Source organism: Scleropages formosus, chromosome 23 (genome assembly GCF_900964775.1).
Source record: "Scleropages formosus chromosome 23, fSclFor1.1, whole genome shotgun sequence".
Taxonomy (NCBI): Eukaryota; Metazoa; Chordata; class Actinopteri; order Osteoglossiformes; family Osteoglossidae; genus Scleropages; species Scleropages formosus.
This window is the reverse complement of record NC_041828.1, coordinates 5362906-5384651: the sequence shown is the minus strand read 5'-3', so window position 1 is coordinate 5384651 and position 21746 is coordinate 5362906. Positions and strand designations below refer to the sequence as shown.

The 21746-nt window shown below is 45.8% G+C and overlaps 2 protein-coding genes across 3 annotated transcripts; both read left to right on the top strand.

Moving 5' to 3' along the window:
* The first annotated feature begins 2806 nt into the window (after window positions 1-2806).
* Window positions 2807-16865, top strand: lix1l (limb and CNS expressed 1 like). Its single transcript, XM_029248527.1, has 6 exons — window positions 2807-3604; window positions 5720-5883; window positions 9452-9592; window positions 9742-9837; window positions 10995-11072; window positions 15669-16865. The coding sequence occupies exons 1-6, from the start codon at window positions 3253-3255 to the stop codon at window positions 15921-15923; spliced, it is 1086 nt and encodes a 361-aa protein (XP_029104360.1). The 5' UTR covers window positions 2807-3252; the 3' UTR covers window positions 15924-16865.
* An 897-nt stretch (window positions 16866-17762) lies between these two features.
* On the top strand, window positions 17763-21295 carry LOC108930384 (RNA-binding protein 8A). 2 transcript variants are annotated; one of them, XM_018745593.2, is made up of 6 exons: window positions 17763-17882; window positions 18429-18488; window positions 18819-18896; window positions 19628-19764; window positions 20198-20334; window positions 20555-21295. In XM_018745593.2, the coding sequence occupies exons 1-6, from the start codon at window positions 17816-17818 to the stop codon at window positions 20598-20600; spliced, it is 525 nt and encodes a 174-aa protein (XP_018601109.1). In that variant the 5' UTR covers window positions 17763-17815; the 3' UTR covers window positions 20601-21295. The 2 variants fall into 2 exon arrangements, with proteins under 2 accessions (XP_018601109.1, XP_018601110.1); XM_018745594.2 differs by having other exon boundaries at window positions 17764-17876.
* Window positions 21296-21746: the final 451 nt, after the last annotated feature.

Sequence of the window (21746 nt, the reverse complement as noted above, 5' to 3'; positions counted from 1 at the left end):
GAAAATCTAAGCAGCAAAGACGAGATAGTTCAACTAATCTAACCCCATCTTGTTCTTCATATAAACACACTAACTGTGATATCAATAAACATGTCATTGTTACGTTGTAAATTCATATATCATTTCAATCTAAATGGATGTGTGAAAGTAACAATAATCACTGTACAACAGAACGAGAACTGAAGTGAGACCTGAAGTCCGGTTCTATTTAAAACAGCGGCTGAAAGCTTCTAGACAAGCCTCAGTCAGCAGCTGTTTCCATGGCAACCCAAATTTTAGCTTCTCAAAAGTGCAGAGCACTCACTGTACAGTGACAAGGGCTGGACAGGACAAGAACAAGGTCAGGAAATTACTTACCAGTTTGTCTCAGAGGAGCCCGTGGGTGTGGACGTTCATGCGTGTCCGGGGATGTTCATTTTACAGAAGCACAAAGACAAACACACACTCACACAGACAGAGACACACCCACACACACATATGTAAGTGCTTCTTAGACAGAGGGTCATGGAAAATTGTCACTCTTTCAATAATAATAATAATAATAATAATAATAATATCAACATATGTATCTTATACATTCTATGTCATTTGATACTTATTATTTTATGCTAAATGAAAAATATTAAGATAATAAAATAAATGAATAAATAAATAAAGATAATGATAATAATATAATAATAATGATTATGATGATGATGATGATGATAACATACGTATCTTATACATTCTATGCCATTTGAGTTATTTGCATACTTATTATTTTATGCTAAATTGAAACGATTAATATAATAATAATAAGAATAATAATAATAATGAGGATGATGATTGGATATGTAGCTTATACATTCTACACCATTTGAGTTATTTGCATACTTATTATTTTATGCTAAATTGAAACGATTAATACAATAAATAAATAAGATATTATTATTATTATTATTATTATTATTATTATTATGGGGGGGCGCGGTGGCGCAGTGGGTTGGACCACAGTCCTGCTCTCCAGTGGGTCTGGGGTTCGAGTCCCGCTTGGGGTGCCTTGCGACGGACTGGCGTCCCGTCCTGGGTGTGTCCCCTCCTCCTCCGGCCTTACGCCCTGTGTTACCGGGTAGGCTATAGGACAAGCAGTTCTGAAAATGTGTGTGTGTATTATTATTATTATTAGGATCATGATGATGATTAGATATGTAACTTGTACATTCTACACCATTTGAGTTATTTGCATAATTATTATTTTACGCTAAATTGAAAAGATTAATATAATAAATGAATAAATAAGATAATGATTATATTATTATTATTATTATTATTTTTATTATTACTATTATTATTATATATGTAGCTTGTACATCCTATGCCATTTGAGCTATTTGCATACTTAATACACACACACACACACACACATTTTCAGAACCGCTTGTCCCATACGGGGTCACGGGGAACCGGAGCCCACCCGGTAACACAGGGCGTAAGGCCGGAGGGGGAAGGGGACACACCCAGGACGGGACGCCAGTCCGTCGCAAGGCACCCCAAGTGGGACTCGAACCCCAGACCCACCGGAGAGCAGGACTGTGGTTCAACCTACTGCGCCACCGCACCCCCTATATGCATACTTAATATTTTATGCTAAATGGAAAACATTAAATTTCAAGTGTGTAAGTATAAGTGTGAAAGGAGCCGAAGCTGCTTTTGGAGAGTCAGGGGAGCAGAAGTGGGAGGTCAGGACCAGTCAAAGATGCCCTTAGATCCACTGTTTGGTGGAGGGCAGCAGCAACCAAAACATATTCACAAAGTAGGCTTTGTGGTGATATTATAATCCTATTCCATATTTCTCCCTCATCCCCAGTTACTTGGACCTCAGGGTGTCAGAAATTGGAAATAATAAGGTCATTCTTGGGTGATTAACTGCACCAGTCATGGTCAGCTAACTACGGGCTTGTCGCTGAGATCCTTCTCACTTACAGTGTAACCTGAGCAGGTGCTGTGTTTTACCACGAGTCCCCCTAGTGACGCAAAATGGAATTGCCACTCTACTTCGAACACCCCCTGCCTGTCTGTCAAAACGAGCTCCTCTGGTTAGCAATAAACAGGTGTTTATGGGCGAAATGCTTCGGTAGGCTGTAAAAAGTGGTAAAAAGTGGTAACCGGCCCAGAAGAGGCAGTTATTCCTCATCGACCACTTTTTGATGGCTAGTTTAACTGGAGTACAAATAAAATAAGAGATGTTTCACTGCTTTACAAAAATGTACCACATCTTTACCTTACAGCTCGGCAACCTTCGGTTACAATGGCTTTGTCTTTAACCGCTGCGCTCCCTGGTACTGCCATGAGTGGCAGAGGAATAAAGCCTGTTTTTTGTCACCCAAGCACTTGAATAAGCCACTCAGATATAAGACATGAGAGCAGTTGGACAACATCAGGGATTCTGCTCACCTTCCACTGTCTGCATTTTGACATGAACGGTGGGGACTTTTCAATTACATTTGCAGTTCCATTGTGCTACACTAGAGGGAGTAATGGTGAAGCAGAGGAAATGTTTCGTTGGGGGATTTGACTTTACATGTATCTGTTTATTGAAATATCAATGGTGCAAGAATTTTTTTCTTGTTCATTTAATTTCATTTAATTGTGTAATGCAACTGCTGAAAAAAGGCAAACCGTTTTTTGACAGCAGCTTATTTTGAGAATTACTTTAAATTTTGCGGATTTTAAATAAGCAGGATTTTAACCTCACAGCATCTTTTCATTATTTCTGCTCGCTACTTTCACCGTTTTCTCATTAATTTACCCGTCGTCGTTTTGTGCCGATTCGCATGAATTGCCAAATTACTGGAATTAAGTTTTAAGGAACAACAATCGAAAGTGTTGATTAAGTGAGTAGAGTTAATAGGCTTTTATTAAATATTTAAATGCATTTCCAGCGTATCTTGCTGTGTCTTTCGAGAGACAGTTTTACTGTCACTAAATCTCGGAGCGCTCAGACAGCTCTGCGAACGCTCAAATCCCGCCCCCTCGCTCTGATTGACAGCCGCGTCATCCAATCCCTGCGAAGCGTGCCGTGACTGACAGCTGCGTTAAGCCACTGTCGGGAGAATCCCGTTATTTTTAATTACCGCTGCTCTCGAGCTCGGGGCTCTTTTGTCGCGTCCCGTTTTATTGTTTCATTCCTCGGAACTTTCTTTGTATTGCTCAGTTTCGCCGCCGGACTTCGCTCCGCTCCCGCTTCTGGTTCTGCCCCGGTTCTCCCGAACAATGGAGTCCCTCCGACCGCAGCGGCTCCAGCCGGGCATCGGCTTCGGCGCTGCCTCCACCGGGACGCTGCGCTCGTCGCTCCGGCCCGGGGTCACCGTCCCCACGGCGCCGCCCCAGCCGCCCCCGGCCTGCGTGTCCATGTCCGTGTCCGCGTCCTCGGGGCCGCCGCCGCCGCCTCCGCCGCTGCAGCTGCACAGCCTGGGGATGGGCGGCCTGGGGGCGGCGGCGGGGCTCGGCTCCGGCGGCGGCGGCGCGATCGGGCTCTGCGGTCCGGGGAACCCGGCGGTGCTGCGCGAGGCGGTGGAGGCGGTGGTGCGGAGCTTCGCGAAGCACACGCAGGGCTACGGCAGAGGTGAGCCGAGCCGAGCCGAGCCGAACCGAGCCGAGCCGAGCCGAGCCGCGCCGCGCCGCGCTTCCCTCCCTCCGCAGCTCCACCACACTTTACCGCACTTCCACTTTTACCGCGTCTCTCTCAGTCTGCGCCCGAGGATCGTCTGCTCCCACGTCGCAAGTGGTAGAATAAAACAAAAAACGCAGGAAATTCAAATTGGTGTCGCTGCACTAACACTTTGTTTCCTTCTCAAAACTCCACTTTGACATCTTCACCCTGCTTTTACTGTGCTTTTGAGGAGTAATGTCCCGGCTAGATTTCATTTCTTTGAGGAGCTCTAGCTTTTTAGATTTGGAGACTCAAAAGTGTGTGTCAGTCTCTCAGTGTGTCTGTGTCCTGGAAGCTCGCACCTTTCTGCTTCCATTTCCCACCTTTACTGCGTGTTTTACTATGTGTAACATGGTCCCCTGTTTCACCTTAAAATTGAATGTTTCTCGGGGTGATGGCCCTGTGAGAGCCATCATCGCACGGTGACCGGAGCGACCCCAGCGTCACACCGCAGCCCCGCGTCGCCCATCAGTGCAGCATCCCTGTGGAAATTGCAGCTCTTCGCTGCACCGTTCCGGGATGTTCCGACCTGCTGTTTATCCGGCCGAGTAAACAGGCGCCGTGAGGTTTGCAGGGGAGGCTGTTTACAAACGGCGAGGAGACGGGCCCTCATTTTGCGGCTCTCGCTGGCGCCCTGTAACTACGAGACGAGTGCCGGCAAGACTGCAGCCTACCTCTCCAGGGCCATTCGGATTACACCTTGACTTGAACCCCTCCAAAAATCACAGCGAAATAAGACGCGTCACCATGGACGGCTTAACGTCGCCCGGAACCTCCCAGGTTCCGCTATGAAAAATGTCGCTTTTCTCCATCAAGGACCATCTCCGTGTCCTCAGCCAAGGCGTGAACCCATCCTCATAAATGTATTCTTTCCAACAAATTGGTTTTAGATATAAGAACATTACAACAGAAGTTAATCTTATATTTAAAGCTTCTTACAATATGATTTTGGGAAATCCTCGGTTAAACACCACGCTTAAGTGTCAAAGCACTTCAAAGGAGTGATACACTGGCTCTCGCTACATTGAGGGGAAGGAGCTGTACCGTCCGCAGCAGGCGTCCTGGTCTCGGCCTGCCTTCGTGTCCCTCCCTGTGCCCAGAAATTCCTCGTTCCTCACTACGGATGAGCTCTGAAGCCTCTTCGCTGCGAAGAAATTACATGAATTAATATTCCCGCCCAAGAAGATTTTCAAAGCGTTTAACAGAACTATTGTGCAGCACAGGGATGTTTGACTTTCCTGCAGGGTTTGCTCTGGGTTTAAGTCATATAGCGACACAGTCGGCGTGCGGGAGGTTGGTGGGGGTGGGGGTGCAAATAAAAGCTTGCTTAAGGCACTGAAAAATTAATAGCAGGCGGCTTTACCACCTTTGGAGGAGAATAGCTTCCATTACTTCACGTCAGGGTTACTGGGGGTATTTAATGGCTATATCGGGGGTGTCAGCAGAAGAGCTCATATGGTTAAAGCACTGTGGTACATACAGTTGAGCAAGACCTTTCTCAAGAGCTTGGGTTTCAAGTCTCACGTACAAGAGTGGGCTTCCTGCAAGACTGCGGCTGCCGACTGGGTACGAAGCCACTCCGTCCTCCTGGTTCCTGATAGACGTGGGCCTCCGACGGGCCCATCGGTGTCTTTGGGACCAACAATGCCTCATTCATCCAAAGACCTCTCAGCCTGGCTTCAGGCATTTTAAGCCCAGCGCAAAGAGACCCTACGGGTCGTTGGCTCCTTGCCAGTCATGTGTGCCGTTGAATTACCCACAATAGCATGTTTTCTTCACATTCCTGCCATCGGAAGGAACCCATGGCTTTGTTTCCAAGTCAGCGCAGCGGTGACACTGCTCAGTCTCTGTTTTCAGCCCATCGCCGTGGCAACTGAAGGGCATCCCTTTCAGGCGGACAGCTCCTTGTCGTGTCCGCAGGAGTCCTTCCTGATTCTCACAGTGCGCGCCTCCCCGTCGTGCCTGTTGTCTTTGCGGCCCATTGGCGCTGCAGCTCACCCCCGATGTGTCCCTTGCTGCCGTTCCCAGTGAACGTGGTGGAGGCCCTGCAGGAGTTCTGGCAGATGAAGCAGTCACGGGGCGCCGACCTGAGGAACGGAGCCCTGGTGGTCTACGAGATGGTGCCCTCCAACAACCCGCCCTACGTGTGCTACGTGAGCCTGCCCGGGGGCAGCTGTTTCGGCAGCTTCCAGGTCAGTCCTGTCCACCTCTGGATCTTCATCCTGGACCTTCTGCTGTCAGTGCTGGTCAAGGTTACGCGTCAGTACAAAAAGTAGAAGTTCAGGGTTTTTCCTGATATTAAGCACGTTGAATGGACGCCCTGTGTGTCTAGCCTGATCGTGGGTAGAGTCAACATTTTGGGTAAAGCTTTCAGTTTTCACAACTAGTTCAAGTCTTGATTGTCCTGTAGGCCTCCACAAGTAGCCATGCTTCAGTTCGTTGACCTGCTCCAAAGGACTGCGTACAGCTTTGCCTTGTCATTGACTCTCCAATATCGGAGAGAAATATTTCTAAGTTTAATGTATGAAGAAAGACCTCAATGTGTAGCAAAAAGGGTTTTGATCCGATGGCCTGTTGAGAAGCCAATAAAGAAACTGGCTCCTGTAGAGTTGCTTTCGGACATGAACTGATGTCACAGTGGTGTGAGATCATCAGACGTCAGTCCGCTCCACAAGAACATGTACATTTATGCTGGTGGGTGTGTGTTGAGGGGGGTTGGTGGTGTTGTGGCTCAGTGAGGTGTTGGGCTTCAGGTGGCTGCAGGACGCCGTACGGACCGCTTCGGCATGGCGGGCCGCGCCTCCGAAGGCGGCCCCAATTCCGCCGCTTTTGTGGCGCGAGTCGGGGGGGATGTGGTTACGTCTGGAAGTCATTGTCAAAGAGCCCCGAGAAGAGCCCGCGTGTGTGAGGAGGGGGAGGGTGTGGTTGGAGAGGCTCACGGAGGGACCCCCGTCATCAGCCGCGGAGAGCAAATAGGAGCTACAGAGGGGAATTCTGCACCGCTTTATTATACAGCACCACGTGAAATTAAGCGAGAAAATATATAACATTTGTGCTGCATTTGAGCTGAGCACATCTGGAAACGTGCCACAGGGCTCGATATTACACACGGTGGGTTTTCACAACTGCTTCTCTTTACTGTCTGCTGCGGAGATTAGACTAGATTACAAAGAAGGGATTAGAGGGAACCTTCAAGCAGGCTGCTAATCCGAATTTTCTGACCCTGTTGTGGACGGTGGTTTCCCACTGAGGTAAGATGTTAAGCTGTCTGACCAGTTGGAAGTGTATGGTTCGGAGCAGACATGTCATTTGCGAGCATTAGGTCTGTCAAGGGTTTTTCCCCTTTGCTCGTTCCGAGTCTCGAACACGGTTTGCGTTTCCAACCGGCTGGAAATGTGATCCCCAGTATGTTAACGTTTCAAACGCTGTCAGGAAGCAGAAAACGAGATGTAAACCTCTTAATGTAACACCGCTGGCTGGCTTAGGCGCGGCCGTCGATGTGACATTTCATTCAGAAGAGTTCAATTTCGTTCCGGGCCTGTGGGTTTGGATGTGGGTTTGACTCCAGCTCTGCGTGTGTGTGAAGTTTTGCGTGTTCTCCTTGTGGTTTATTGATATTGGATGGATGGAGGATCTTTCCTCCAATTTGATATATTCTCTGCTAACTGACAAAGTTCTGTTCATTGGGCTTCTTGTTGTGTCCGCTGTGTCCGGATCTCATCCTTCTTACTCGCTCGACATCCAGCAGCACCGGGCTGCCATAACTCCGTACCCCCCACTTCTCCAGGGTCCCTTAAGAAAAGCCTTTTTTCGGACCCGCTACAGACCAGCAGTCATGTCTCGTCCCTGAAAGCCCATATCTGTACAGACATGTAACTTGGTTTCTGATTGTTGGGTCCAAGTCGACCGTGTTTGCATGGAAAGTATCGTGTAGCTTTGCGGTTTCCTTGGAATAAATGAAGAATTGTTTAAGCCAGTTGTGTCTTCCAGTTCATGATTATTCTGCCGCTCACTTCCAGAGAGACATCTCTCCGTTTGACCACATAGAGAATTAAATAAAAGCCCTTTGTATGTAGAGCAAAATGGGGAAAAAAAAATTGGACTGAACCAGCCCATGACTAGAGTCTTCCTGGGATGGTGGAAGCTTCCGATGCTGAGTTTTCTTCAATGGACTCTCTTAAGTATGAAACCATTTGCGGTCCTTTGGAATGGACGTAGATGTCAGTAGACTGGTGGAGAGGCCCGGCGACATCCCATGGAGGGTAGTCCACAGTATGTACTCAGCTTTCGCTTCCTCTGGCACCAGTGAGCAGACAGTTGTTACTCTCAGCAGACAGTTGTTACTCTCAGCATTAAGGTATCTCTTCACCATGGTGGTGCGGCAGGTTCACTCGGTGCCCGCTGTGTGGCAGGTCTGGGGTTCAGCCCCTGCTTGGGGTGCCCTGCAACAAACTAGCGTCCCCTCCCCCCCTCGACCCTGCGCCCTGCCTTGGCGAGTAAAGTCCCAACTCGCTGCAGCCCCACTCGGGACAAGCGGTTGTTGACGATGGATGGATGGATCTCCTTGACCAGCATGTGGTTTGCTAAGGCTGCTTAGGTCTCCATAGCATGAGTTTCAGTGACCGTACCTCCATCCATTATCAATAACCACTTGTCCAGTGCTGGGTTTTGGTGGTATGGAGCCTGTGCCGCAAACATACGATGTAGGTCCACTGCATGCACGAATTGTGAATTTCCTTCTTATTTCTCATGCAAACAGATTGAGCAGCTCTTCCACATCTTGTCACGCTCATCCCGTATCTCACCAGATACAGGAAGTGACCCGAAGGAAGTGGATGATTTTGATTCAGACCTTGTCCCCAAGCAGCCTCGGAGACGTGGGCTTCGTTCGCTGCTCCCAACCCGTGGCGGCTCCATCGAGTGTCTAAGCTGCCTCTTCAGACCTCAGCTGTGTTTGGTGTGTGAATGCAGGAGGTGGTTTTGAGAACGCATCTTTTCCATCCTGCGGTCACCCCCCCTCCCCTTTAGATTGAGTCCTGCTGTGAGTGCGAATATGGGAAGAGAGAAATGTGAATGTTTGGGGACCAGGTTTATTTAGATTTTTCTGTGTGGCGAACTGACGTGCCAGTACCGTACAGTGTGGTTGGAAATTCATATGGCCTTTCATCTGCTAGTGATTAGAGAGAAGCATTGAGAGGTCGACATGAAATAGCGCAGCCAACAAGCAGCCCCAACCCCAGCCCCCCCCCAAGCCGCGCACTACAGAGCCATATCGTCTCCTCCGGCTTTCCGAAAGTCATATTCTACATGTTCGCTCCAACCTTTTTGGCTGCTGGCTATTTCACATGCTGAGGAAGGAGAAAGCTGTGCACCTCGATAACTGTCCCTTTTTTGGGTAATGGATCCCACGAAGCCAGTGCGCAATAGGTTCGGATCCTAAGATGCAGACCTAAACAAGTTCAGTAATTCAGCTGCTAGTGGATGTCAGCTCCTTTGGTTAATATCAGTGTGTAAGGACTGGCATGTGATAGACTGGTGTCCCGTCCTGGGGGTCACTCCTCTTCACACCCTGTGTTTCTAGTGTAGACTCTGGACCACTACAACCCTGCTCTGATATTCCAACCCTATCACTGATGGATCTAAGAACTTGTGAAGTATTAAAATGACATCTGCTAAGCAAGTAAGTGACGTGAAGCCCGTCTTGGGTGGATCTGTGTGTGTGTGTGTGTGTGTGTGTGTGTGGGTGCCTGCCGCTTTCAGTTCTGTCCGACGAAGGCGGAGGCAAGACGCAGTGCCGCAAAGATCGCACTCATGAACTCCGTCTTCAACGAGCATCCTTCGCGGCGCATCACCGATGACTTCATCGAGAAGAGTGTGAGCGAGGCGCTGGCCTCCTTCAACGTGAGTACCCCGGCACCACACGCTCCAGCTGGCTCTGCAACGCCACACATTGTTGCCTGACTCTTTAGCCAACTCTGGCACGTTCATTTCAGCTTGTCCTTTGGAAGCAGTTGAGATGTTGAGAAGAATGATTGTTTTCCTGCTCGTAGGGTAACAGGGAGGAGGCAGACAATCCGAGCACGGGCATCGGAGCCTTCCGCTTCATGCTGGAGTCCAACAAGGGCAAGTCCATGCTGGAGTTCCAGGTAGATGGGTGCACTCCCACCACAGAGACCCAACTGTGGATCACAATGAACAAATAAAACCGTTCTACTGTTGAAGAGGAGCTCAGTCCTGCACTGGGCCTGCGCTCAGCCATTCTCTTCCAAAGCTGCATTTAGGCAGAAGAAGGAAAGAGGAGAAATCCACTGGTGCTGAGGTCATGGGTGGGAGCCAGACCACTTCTTGTGATTTACATGGGGGAGTTTCATCTGACAGCAACAACTACGTTGTGCCAAAATATGGATAGAGCCTTAAACCGTGTGCACAACTGTTAGCTTTTACTCCTAAAAAGGAAGTTTTAGCAGTAGAAGGTGCGTTTTTGGCGTTTGTGAAAGTCGGTGTACATCGATCGCTTCGGCTCTTCAACTTACGAACACAACTGGGACTGGAAAGATATTCGTAACTTGATGTGTTCATAATTCCGAAGTCACTGAGTTACAATCAATGAAGCCTGCATTATACGGATCCGCCTCCATTTATTGAAGTGTTAGATTCTGTTATTTTTTTTAATATATACCAAATAATATATAAAAATTCTTTGTAAGACAATTTAAATAACCATAGAATACTTATACCTTCGAAAAATCGTAGCTTGAATGTCAATGCACAACATGCCAGGGTACTACCCTGCAAGGAAGGTATACCAGCCCGTAATATGACCGTCTGAGCTGAGATTTATGAATCTGAATCTGACATCTTTATCTTTTGCAAAAGTTACGGGAGTTTTAATCGGCTTCGGAAAGTTGGCGGTCAGAGCCGTGTATGAGATATGAATATCGGGAACGGGACGCGACTTGAATGAAAAAACTGTCTAGGACAGCATGTGGAACTGGCCCACGCTCAGCATTCTATGTTTGGCACCTGTTTCTTCATTGTTTGTCATCCAAGAGTTTAAAAGCAGCATGTTCGGCCCACACGTTGAATGTATATCTTGGTTCTTTCTGGGATTCCAGTTTTTCTTTGTCGTATGAAATAAGCTGTATGGGACATCTGTGAAATAACATTACGATGGAGATGTGTTTCATTGTCTGAGCAGTCTTTCCAGTTGCTGCAATAACTCCTGGCGTAAAATTACCCAGTTGTGTAAATCACTGTACAGTTGGCTATGTAACGTTGTAACTGGATCGCTCATCTTTTCTAGGAGCTCATGACGGTCTTCCAGTTGCTCCATTGGAACGGGAGCCTGAAGGCAATGAGAGAGAGGCAGTGCTCTCGCCAGGTAAGGCCTACCTCCAGAACCTCGGATAGAGTTACCGCCTTGGACTGCGGTAACTGCCAGAGTTTCCACAAGTCACATCCATGGTCCGACGTTTCCAAGGGCCAAAATTTATATTCTAAAAGAATCTTGACTGCATACTAGCAGCAGAATTACTTGTGGTCCAGTTTCGTTCAGTGGAGACTATGCTGTCGTGTGTGAAGTTTGAGTTCACTTGCTGCAAACTAGTTTGCTTGCATGTTCTTGGACAGCTGGTAGCATAGTGGATAGAGTTGTTGTCTTTGGACCCAAAGGTTGCAGGTTCAAATCCCACCTCCAGGTCTGTACCTTTGAGCAAGGTGCATATCCTAAATTGCTTGAGTAAAATTACCCAGCTGTATAAATGGGTAAATAATTGTCGTTGCTTTAAAACTGTAAGTCACTTTGGAGAAAAGTGTCAGCTAAATCAATAAATGTAAACATACTTCTCTACTCAGTCAACAAATTTGAACAGGAAAGGAGGTGCCTTGTCTTCCCAGCCCCTCTGCAGCAGGGCCCTGAGATGTAGGAGACCTCTTGGTTGCTTTGCTTTCGCTCTTCTGTCCAGTTCATCCCATACAGCTATTTTCGAGTTTGCCCGGCTGTACTCAAACTTCCGTACTTTAGCCCAGACTATCTGTGTCTACAGACTATATCGCACAAGCGGGTGTGACCCATACCCACGAGGTGTCCATGGTCTGCAGTGACAGGTTCAGTTCCTCTGTGCTCACGTTGTCCGGTGTCCAGCACTGCTAAAAAAAGGGGGGGGGGCTGGGAACTGATAAAGCACAGACCCCCGTCTTCATAGTTTCCTGGCACGCACCGGTGGGGGGGGGGGGGCCTTCCAAGCAGCCGAGCTATTAAAGTGTGGGGAAAGGCTCGGCACGAGGGTCTTAAAACCCGCTCCGGAGCGGCCAGTCACACCGATGTCAAAACAAGTTATCGGACCACCGACCGCAAGACTCTGATTTTTACCTCCATTTAAGGCTACGGGAGCTGCGAGGGAAATGACCCCTTGCATTATTCTGATTATTCTCAAGAAAGAGCTCTGCAAAACCAGAACCGGGGGCATGTTCAGCTTTCTTAAAAACCCTTCTATACTGCTTCGTTTTAAATATTTCAAAGAGAAGCTTGATGTTTATTCTCATTTCCTTGTTGCTGCAGGGAAAATAACCCTATTAGTACTAAAGATGTAACCATAAATTCTGAAACTTTAGAAATAGTAGCGCTTATAAATATTTGTCGGACTAAAACTAAACACGCTCGGATTGTTCTGTAGTCCCTTTGTAAGCTGTTATTTTGTGCGGGCGGAAATTTTGTTTATAACACAATGTAACAGAATTTTTCAAAGTTCTTAGTTATGTCCATTTTTGCGTTGATTATGATTAAAGTTTACACACACACACACACTCACTCTCTGAACCGCTTGTCCTATATGGGGTCGTGGGGAGTCGGAGCCTAACCCGGCAACACAGGGCGTAAGGGTGGAGAGGGAGGGGACAGACCCAGGACGGGACGCCAGTCCGTCGCAAGGCACCCCAAGCAGGACTCGAACCCCTGACCCACTGGAGTGCAGGATCCACTGCACCACCGCAACTCCGTGATTAAAGTTTATTGATTACAAAAATACCGCTAGTTCTTCTAGAGTGTCTGTTTTAGCCACAGAATCTTGCAGCCATTGGAAGACTCTAGGAGGCACCAGAACATTCTAGAAACCATCAGATCCTAAAAGGTACTGGAATATTCGGTGCTTGAAACGTGGTGCAAAAATTCGCCAAAATTTGCTAATTTCCAGAATGTGGAATATTTTTCTAAAAACTGATATTTAGTACAAACTAACACCTAAAGTTTGTTTAATCCAACAAAACTGAACGGAAAATGCAAAAAAAAATCGACATCATAAAGTATTAGTAAATAGTACACGTTTAAAATGGGTTATGTGTCAATAGACAATATATTGTTTTTCCTCCACGGGGCTGGAACTTCTAGCTTTTGGACATGATGCAACGGCATTTAATGGAGCCGGATTTGGAACGGCCTGCGTTTGGCTCGCGCTCGCGAGTAGTGTCATGCTGAAAGATTGTTCTAGACCACATTGCATGAAACAGTTTGATTCAATCACGACCGTGTCCCGCTGTTTATGTTCTCGTCCCTCCGACTTCCTTCTCGCGGGGCAACGTATACGGAATCTCGTCCGTCTCGCAAAGTGTTTACCGCTGATTTTGTGTCAAAGTGCGTGTTGCTTTGGTTTGTCACGTCTTGTTTGCTCCGCTGGCCTTAGAGGCTCACAGTAAAGTACGAGTCGCCAATTTTTACAATATTTTAAGGTCACGTCATGTTTTTTCTGTATTTATTTGAAAGGATTTCGACATTTATTATACAAACCCACTATTGTTGGGTCCAAAAAAGTTATTAAAACAATGCCCTTGATTCCATCCTTTCTTATTCTTATACTATAAACAGATGAGGTTCATTTAAAATTTAAAAGCAATTTCGTGCCGTCTCTGGAATGCTTATTGCCCTGCATTGCTTCGGCCGTGGAAGAAGGAGCTCCTCTGCGTTCCTGAACCTTCCCCATAAAGATGGGGAGGATGGTTGAGACAGCAGCTGGATCTCCTCTTAATTCCACCGTTCCAGAACAAGTGTTTCAGCTCATTGTAGAGCCTCTGACTGCACTTTATATTATAAACAAAATAAGTGAACAAATACATCACATCGCTGCTTGTGAAGGCACTTGCTTCCTGGATGATGATGTTATATTTAGTGTGTGATACACCCATAGTGTGCGAGTAACAGAGAGAGTGTGTTCCACTGGTCTATGGATGAGTGACCCATTGTAAGTAGCGTATCTAGCAGTGGAAGTCTTCGGGTGCTCTGGTTTCCTCCCACATTCCAAATACATGCTGTTCAGGTTCCCCCATAGTGTGTGAGTGACAGAGGGAGTCTGTTCCACTGATCTATGGATGAGTGACCCAGTGTAAGTAGTGTATCTAGCAGTGTAAGTCACCGCGGTGAATAAAGTGTGTGGGCTCATAACACTACATAGAGTTCACTGGAAGTCGCTTTGGAAAAAAGCATCTGCTCAATAAATAAATGTAAATATATTTCATTTTGCCATTATCTGGTTCTGGTCTAGGGGGGCGCAGTGGCGCAGTGGGTTGGACCGGGTCCTGCTCTCCGGTGGGTCTGGGGTTCGAGTCCTGCTTGGGGTGCCTTGCGACGGACTGGCGTCCCGTCCTGGGTGTGTCCCCTCCCCCTCTGGCCTTACGCCCTGTGTTACTGGGTAGGCTCCAGTTCCCTGCGACCCTGTCTGGGACAAGCAGTTCTGAAAATGTGTGTGTGTGTGTGTGTGTGTGTGTGTGTGTGTGTGTGGTTCTGGTCTTAGAGTGTTTTACATTTCACCCATGTGGATAAGAGTGTGAGATATGTTAATGACATTAAAAGTCTCAAGTACAAATTGTGTGTGTGTGTGTGTGTGTGTGTGTGTGTGTGTGTGTGTGTGCGCTGTATCACTGTTATCGACATGCCCCGATGTCTCCTTGACATGATGTGCGGTTCCATCTCGGGGTAAATGACACAGCAATCGGGATTTTTCTCACTGGTTTTTCTACGATGCTGTTTCTCACACGGAGGATGGCGAGCCTCCTTCGCGGCCTCCCCGGCTCATTAGTCATTCTCTTTCATCCGACCGCGTGGCTTTCATCTGCGGTTGGCCGCAGGGAGGCCGGCCGCTCCTGGAGTCCATCGGGGCTGAGCGCTCTGCGGCGCGGCTAATGACTTGTACCGTGGTTTGCGCTCGGAGTCGCACAGGAAACCCGAAACCCCTCCCGCCGTACCCGGTCTACCTTGACTGTTGGCTTCCACTGATTGCAAAAGGTGTTTGTTTTTCCTCGTTTTTTGTCCGTGGTGCCATGAAGCCCTAGTGGTCACCTTCTACCATGTCGTCTTTCTAGAGCCGCTTAACACGCAACTTCCCGAATCGCCCGCTTTCCGTTGGCAGCGTAGCTTCTACGGATCCGCTAGCACAGTTGATCGAATCTGTTGTTAATAGTTGTGTACAATTATTAATGTGTATTTTTATTTGATGACTGTATAAGGAGTTATATGCATGCATGTCGTGCTGGATATTGACTGGATGTCTACTTTCTATTGAGTGTTTTCAAATCAGTAACATACAGGAGTGTGCAGCCAGGAGAGAATATTGCTCTGCCCACCCCCCCCAAAGTATACTGTTTGCAGACCATTCAAACTAAATTAGAAAAATTTATTTCTGGGAGTAATTTAAATTTCCGATTGCTTGGAATTTGTCTTTTTTTTTTTTTTTTTTTAAACGTATGTCTCAGTTTACCCGAGTGACATTTACATAAGCCATAAATTATCAGTAACTGTAATTTTAATGTGTCTTCAAGTGTAATACACAATTCTAAAAAGTGTTTTAAAGTATTTCATACTGAGTTGGCTGTCGGGTCTAAAGAAGAAAGTTACGGTACAGCTGCCTTTTTTAACCTCTCCTAGATTAAGGGCCAAAAAGTTTTCTGTTGTACTTTTTTTTTTTTTTTTTTTTTGTCCTTCGCTCCTTAGGAAGTGCTGGCTCACTACTCCCACCGAGCCCTGGATGACGACATGCGCACTCAGATGGCGGCTGACTGGGTGAACCGAGAGCAGAGTGTGGCGGGCACCATCGCGCGGGAGCTGGCCGCCACCGAGCGCGAGCTGGAGGAGGCGCGGCTGGCGGGCCGGGAGCTGCGCTTCTACAAGGAGAAGAAGGACATCCTGATGCTGGCCGTGGGGCAGCTGGGCAACGCCAACGCCGCCACCCTGCCCTCCGGCTGCTAGACCGGGCCCGAGGGAGGAGCCGAGGAGGAGCCGAGGACGCGCCCCCACCTTCGTTCATGATTGTACAGGACAGCGCTGTAGGCACAGACAGATCCAAAAAAAAAACAAAAAGACGCTTCAACAGGTTGAGCCTGTCACATGCCGAGTAGATACGTTTGAAATATGTATTTCGATTACTTGTCGGATTGTGATGTTTGTGCATTCGAGTGTTTTTTTCGGAGTGCGGACACTTTAATGCACATTTTAAATGCGTACCTCAGATGCTGTGCTCTGTCTCTGAATATTCACCTGCCTTAGATCTGAAACGAGATCCAAACGTTTGCAGAACCAAGCTCAGCCGGGTTAATCCCCAGTGACCCCCCCCCCACCCGGAGTGAAGCGTCGCTCCTAATCAGCATCGGTTTCCATTTAGAACTGAAATTAATCATGTTTAATTCCTCTAGATGAATAATCCATCAACATCCAGGATGTTTTGTCAGATGCCTTTCCCTATAACTGTTCAGTACGTTAGGAAATCTTCCCGCCGAATGTGCTTCTTCGGCGTGGCCAGAAACCGATGCAGATTCACACACGCAGGCACGACGTCACGATTGTGGGACATGCGGTGGGCCTGCGGATGAAATATAAAAATGTGCGTCAAAATATTCCGTTTACAGGAGGATATTGGGACATTTTCTATATTTTTAAATAAGCTTTTACGTGTGCATTTTTACTACTTCCGTCCTCAGATGTTTGACTCGACGTGTAACATCACCACCGACTTTGCCACGAGTTTTTCACGAAGCACAGAATGTCACACTTTTTAGAAGTTTTTACAGATGCCGTCGCTCTTCGTTTAGCTTAGAGAACTACAATATTAGGAGGACTAACCTGAAGCCAATTTGCAGAGGTTAGATGCAATTTGAGGAAATATTTTGGGCAGTGTTGCCCAGTCCAAATAAACAGAGCAACATTGTCCCAGTGTCTCCAGATTTTGGTGATAAATATATATACGATATGATAGAAAAGCCATATTGACGTTATGTGCAATACATAATGATTTGTTTGGGAGAGAACAACCTGGGCGAAGGCTTTTTGAAAACGCAACATATATATTCAGTGTTGTTTTAATGCCTTCTTGAAAAAAATTGACGAAACAATCTTGTGTTCTTGTTTTGTATCAGCAGTGGTTCTTTAAGAAACTGGCCTTGAATGGCTGTACTCATTTTCTTTCTGCCAACTTTCCACATCAAGCTGCTTCTCTTTGTGATATATTCGTATATTTAGATACAGTTTTGGCGGAATTTTTTTTATTTCATATAATCAGACAAGACAGTTTTCTTTTTTACAAATGTGAAGGTTGATTAAAAATGTATCGATACCGCTCTCATGTTCGGCGCTTCGTTGCAAAGTTCAGACCAAGTCTGTTTTAAAAAGCTGAGAAAAGACGATGGAATTCTTCAGCTTTCGCTCCCTGCGATTTGTAATGGATTTAACTGCATGTCTGACTGATACAGCTCTTTATACAAAACAGTTACGTGTACCACATTTTTTGTTTTATGCATTTTATATGATTTTTGAAGTATAACTTTTTTTACTCAAAGTAGTTTATACTTAGATTTGAAAAGTACAATAAAGCAGTTAACAAAATGGTCGGATCTTTGGTTACTTCTTGACTCCCTCATTTATTTTGAGAGTGTTTTGGAGATATATTACTGATATTTCAGTTAAATGGATTTTTTTTCTGCAATGAAGAGACACGTTAATGCTTCTGAAGCGTGTACTCGACCTTCTCAAAATGGCCGCCTTCCCGCGTCGCCTCCCTTTTTGGCGCCACGACGCGGATCTCCGGTGTCCCACAATTCCTTTCGCTCGAGCAGCCTGCTACACTCTCGTTGATACAGGCGGACAACATGGCTGACGTGCTCGATTTACACGAAGCGGGGGGCGAAGATTTTCCTATGGATGAGGATGGTGATGGTAAAATTTCATACATAAAGAAACTGTGTGTAGTTTGAAGCGTCGAGCGATCTGTTTGTAGAGTAAAAGGGCTTTTCAGTCATTCTCTTTGCTGTGTGTCGTAGCTCACGCAGTGGTCTGGGCCTGTCGGCTCCTTAGCCACTGCTGCTAGTAGTGTATGAATGGAGTTGATGTGTTTTATTAACTACTAACCTTTCCTTGTATGGGTTACACTCCAGATTATAACCCATCAATATAAGTAATTTATTATGTAAATAAGTATGTGGTTTCGTCGTCTACATTTCGATGCTTTTGGAGTTTTTTCCGTTATTTTCCTGCTAGCGCACGGCTAGCTAAAATAGCGCAAAGCAAAACTGCGTTTATTTACTATTTTAAATTTAATTACAGCTTGTAGGTGGAGTGACTCTTTTTATGTATCGAGTTATGCTTTTTAAAGGTTTGGGTTGTTCTTGTGATGAGGCACGAAAACAGTGAAGAGCACTGGTGACTGGGTGCACAGATGTGGGGGGGGTTTTGCTGACTTTTTGTCCACTTTTTCGTTTTCAGAGAGCATCCATAAGTTGAAAGAAAAGGCAAAACGGAGAAAAGGGCGAGGTTTTGGATCTGGTAAGTTTTACCACACCATCGGGGGTTCTCTCAATTCTAGAGCTTGCTGATCATCACTTTCCATTCATTCATTTACCTGATGTTTTTCTCCAAAGTGACTTACACTGTAAATCTACTTAAATATCCATTTATACAGCTGGATAATTTTACTGGAGTAATTTAGGGTAAGTACCTTGCTCAAGGGTGCTACAGCCAAAGGGAGAGATCAAGTATGCAGCCTGATGCAAAGGCAGCACTTCTATCCACTACGTTGCCAGCTGTCCCATCATCAGTTTACATATATAAATGTAAAAAATATAATATATCTAAAGGTCTTGAACCCCCCAACAGATGAAGGTGCCAGATCGAGAGTGCGGGAGGACTACGACACAGTGGAGCAGGATGGAGACGAGCCAGGCCCACAGAGATGTACGGTTTGGTCCCTCCGGAGCTGTCGATGGATCTAATGATCAAACACGTTTCCTCAAAACGGCTTCCTTTGCACTGAAGTGTAGAGAAGTCTTTTTGGAGAAGTTGCATCAGTGCCGTCTGGTGTGAAGATAAAAGCCAAAGTGCTCACATGGGATTTCTGGGTGCTGATTTATGTACAGTGCTTTGAATTGTAATTAGTGTTAGGCTGTGTACCACACTTATTTGCATAGAGTAATTACATTTATGTAGTTCAATCTGATGAGTTCCTGATTTTAAAAAGAGAAAATCTTCAAAGCCCTACAGTGAGGAAAAAATTGTCAAAATTACCATGAAATAATAAACTTGTATATAAGGACTTTCAGTTAAGTCACCCAGTTAGAAGTATATTTCAAAAATTCAAATATTTTTCTTGTACAGAGTTCAGTGCTCTGATTGGCTGGTCTCAGTCATATCAAATAAAATTTCCCAGTAATTTAAAAGTACTTCCTGAAATAGTAGCTTGATAGCACAGATCTTGTTATTACCATAATATTTCTCATGGTGTTCATTTTTGAAGTGTGGCTGCTGCTCAGAAGTAGTGAGTAATCAAGGTTCCTCCTTCCAGAGATCTGCTTTCATGCTAAAGAACAATGATAGTTGTTCATAAGGCTCCTTTTTTACTCTTAACAGGTGGGTAACTTGGTGAGGAAAAGTTTTCACTACGTTAATTTGTCGTCTTGTCCTCTCAGCTGTAGAGGGCTGGATCCTGTTTGTGACCGGGGTTCACGAGGAAGCCACAGAAGAAGATATTCATGACAAGTTTGCAGAGTTTGGCGAGATCAAGAACCTGCATTTGAACCTGGACCGGAGGACGGGGTACCTCAAGGTGATGCCTTCGGGTGACTGAGAGAAGGGTACCTGGGGTTTGGACAGTGACAGCACTTGTTCGGGTGTTTCTGGGCTCCAGCTTGAATGGCCTCGCCTACACTGCTGTGTCTGTGTTTCAACGGAAGGTGGCAGTATTGCACCACTTGTGCCTCTAGCTGCTGCGGGAAGTGTTGTCATGTTTCATGCATGTAAATTTAGATCTACTTTAATCCCCAAGAGACTGATGACTTTACAAGTAATTGGAAAATGACTATACATCTGAGGCTGCTACAGTGTAGAGTTCTGTTGTGGCACTCCTTTGTGTGAACTAAGGTGACCTTTCTGTTGTTGTTCTAAAGCTATGACAAAATTTTTGCGTAACACTGGCCTGTTGATACTGACTGGACATTCTAGTGGTCGCAGTTCTCAAGAACCACACGTTCTCTGTGCAGGGATATGCACTGGTGGAGTATGAGACCTACAAAGAGGCCCAGGCTGCTATGGAGGGCCTCAACGGTCAGGACCTGATGGGCCAGCCAATCAGTGTGGACTGGTGCTTTGTCAGGGGGCCGCCAAAAAGCAAGAGAAGGTGAGCAGTACTGCAGCAAATGGTGTAATCTCAGCCTTCTAGGGCAAACGGGCTGGATAAAATCAACCACTTTCGAAAGCTGTGGTTGTGGGTCAGTGATCCTTCCGTATCTGAAAGTTGCTTTTCCGCTGTGTTCTTGAACATAATTTTTCAGATGGCATTTAGATTTAGAAATGTCAAACGTCGGTGTTTTAAACAGACTCTTAACTTGTTTTGACAGAGGTGGTCGGAGACGCAGCAGAAGCCCGGACAGGAGGCGGCGCTGATTCAGTCGGACCGCTGTTTGCTACATGTCCGCTACAGACACGTCCTCCATCCAGTGGGAGTGTGGGAAAGGACAGTGTATATTTTCACTAGGCAGTAAAGTTGCCTTTTTTCCAAAATGGTTTTTAGTATGTTTTTTGTGTTCTTGCTGTCATGCTGTGTTGTATAGAGGGAATTTTCTAGTTCATCTGAGTTTCTTTTTTTTAAAAAAGAACATGTCCTTGCCTGATGTTAGATATCAGAGCAGGATCAAATCTTGCCTTATTGTTTATCAGAGAAGGATTGTTTATTTTTTTTTTTAACGTTACCTGCCATTCTTCCTCACTAATAAAATAAAGCAGTTTAGGACCAAAAGAAACACATTACAGCTTCTTCGATACAGAGTGCATACAGGCTGAAAAGTGCTGCAGTTCATCAGTTTATTTCTGTATTGAAATTGGCCTGTTAAGCTGTTCATTTTTCAAATATCATTTTTATGGCAAATTCTCCAATCATTGTGGCTTTTTGTAAAATGCAAAATTTTATTTGGGTTCATGAATGAAATGACTTTGAATTTGGAGTTTTGTCTGGTAGCTCATTACTGCTCTAAACCACCAAGCAGCTTAAGCTAATTTGAAACGGCTTGATTCTTTTTTTTTCTGTACATGAATAAATGATGTTACTTTTTTCTCAGTGTGAATAAATTAGTTTGGAGGTCGAAAGTTTCCAGGAACCAATTATTTGTACTTGTTTACAATGTACAACACTTTCAAAATATTTTGATCTATCCTACACTTCAGAATTCACTGTGATTAATTATTCAGTACATTTCAGTGTAAAAGACGAGTGGTAGAGAGGTACTTTCATTCAGGTGTTTCATGTATAGGGTTTTTTTGTGAGCAGCTCAGCCGCAACTGCCAAATGCTTCTCTTGGGTCATCGAGGTTGGATTCCTAAAAGAATGTTATTTTAGAGAAGGAAGAGTTTAGACATTTAGTTTAATTTTTACGCTTTAATTACTGCGCTGTAATTCAAAGTCTATCCAGCAGGGGGAGACAACGGATAATATTTTTTAAGGCGTTGTCGAGAAACACTGACAATTAATTATCCACCTCGTGCTTATTCATCATTGGAACACATAGCGTGTAGGTTCTTATAGCCCGGTGCCGC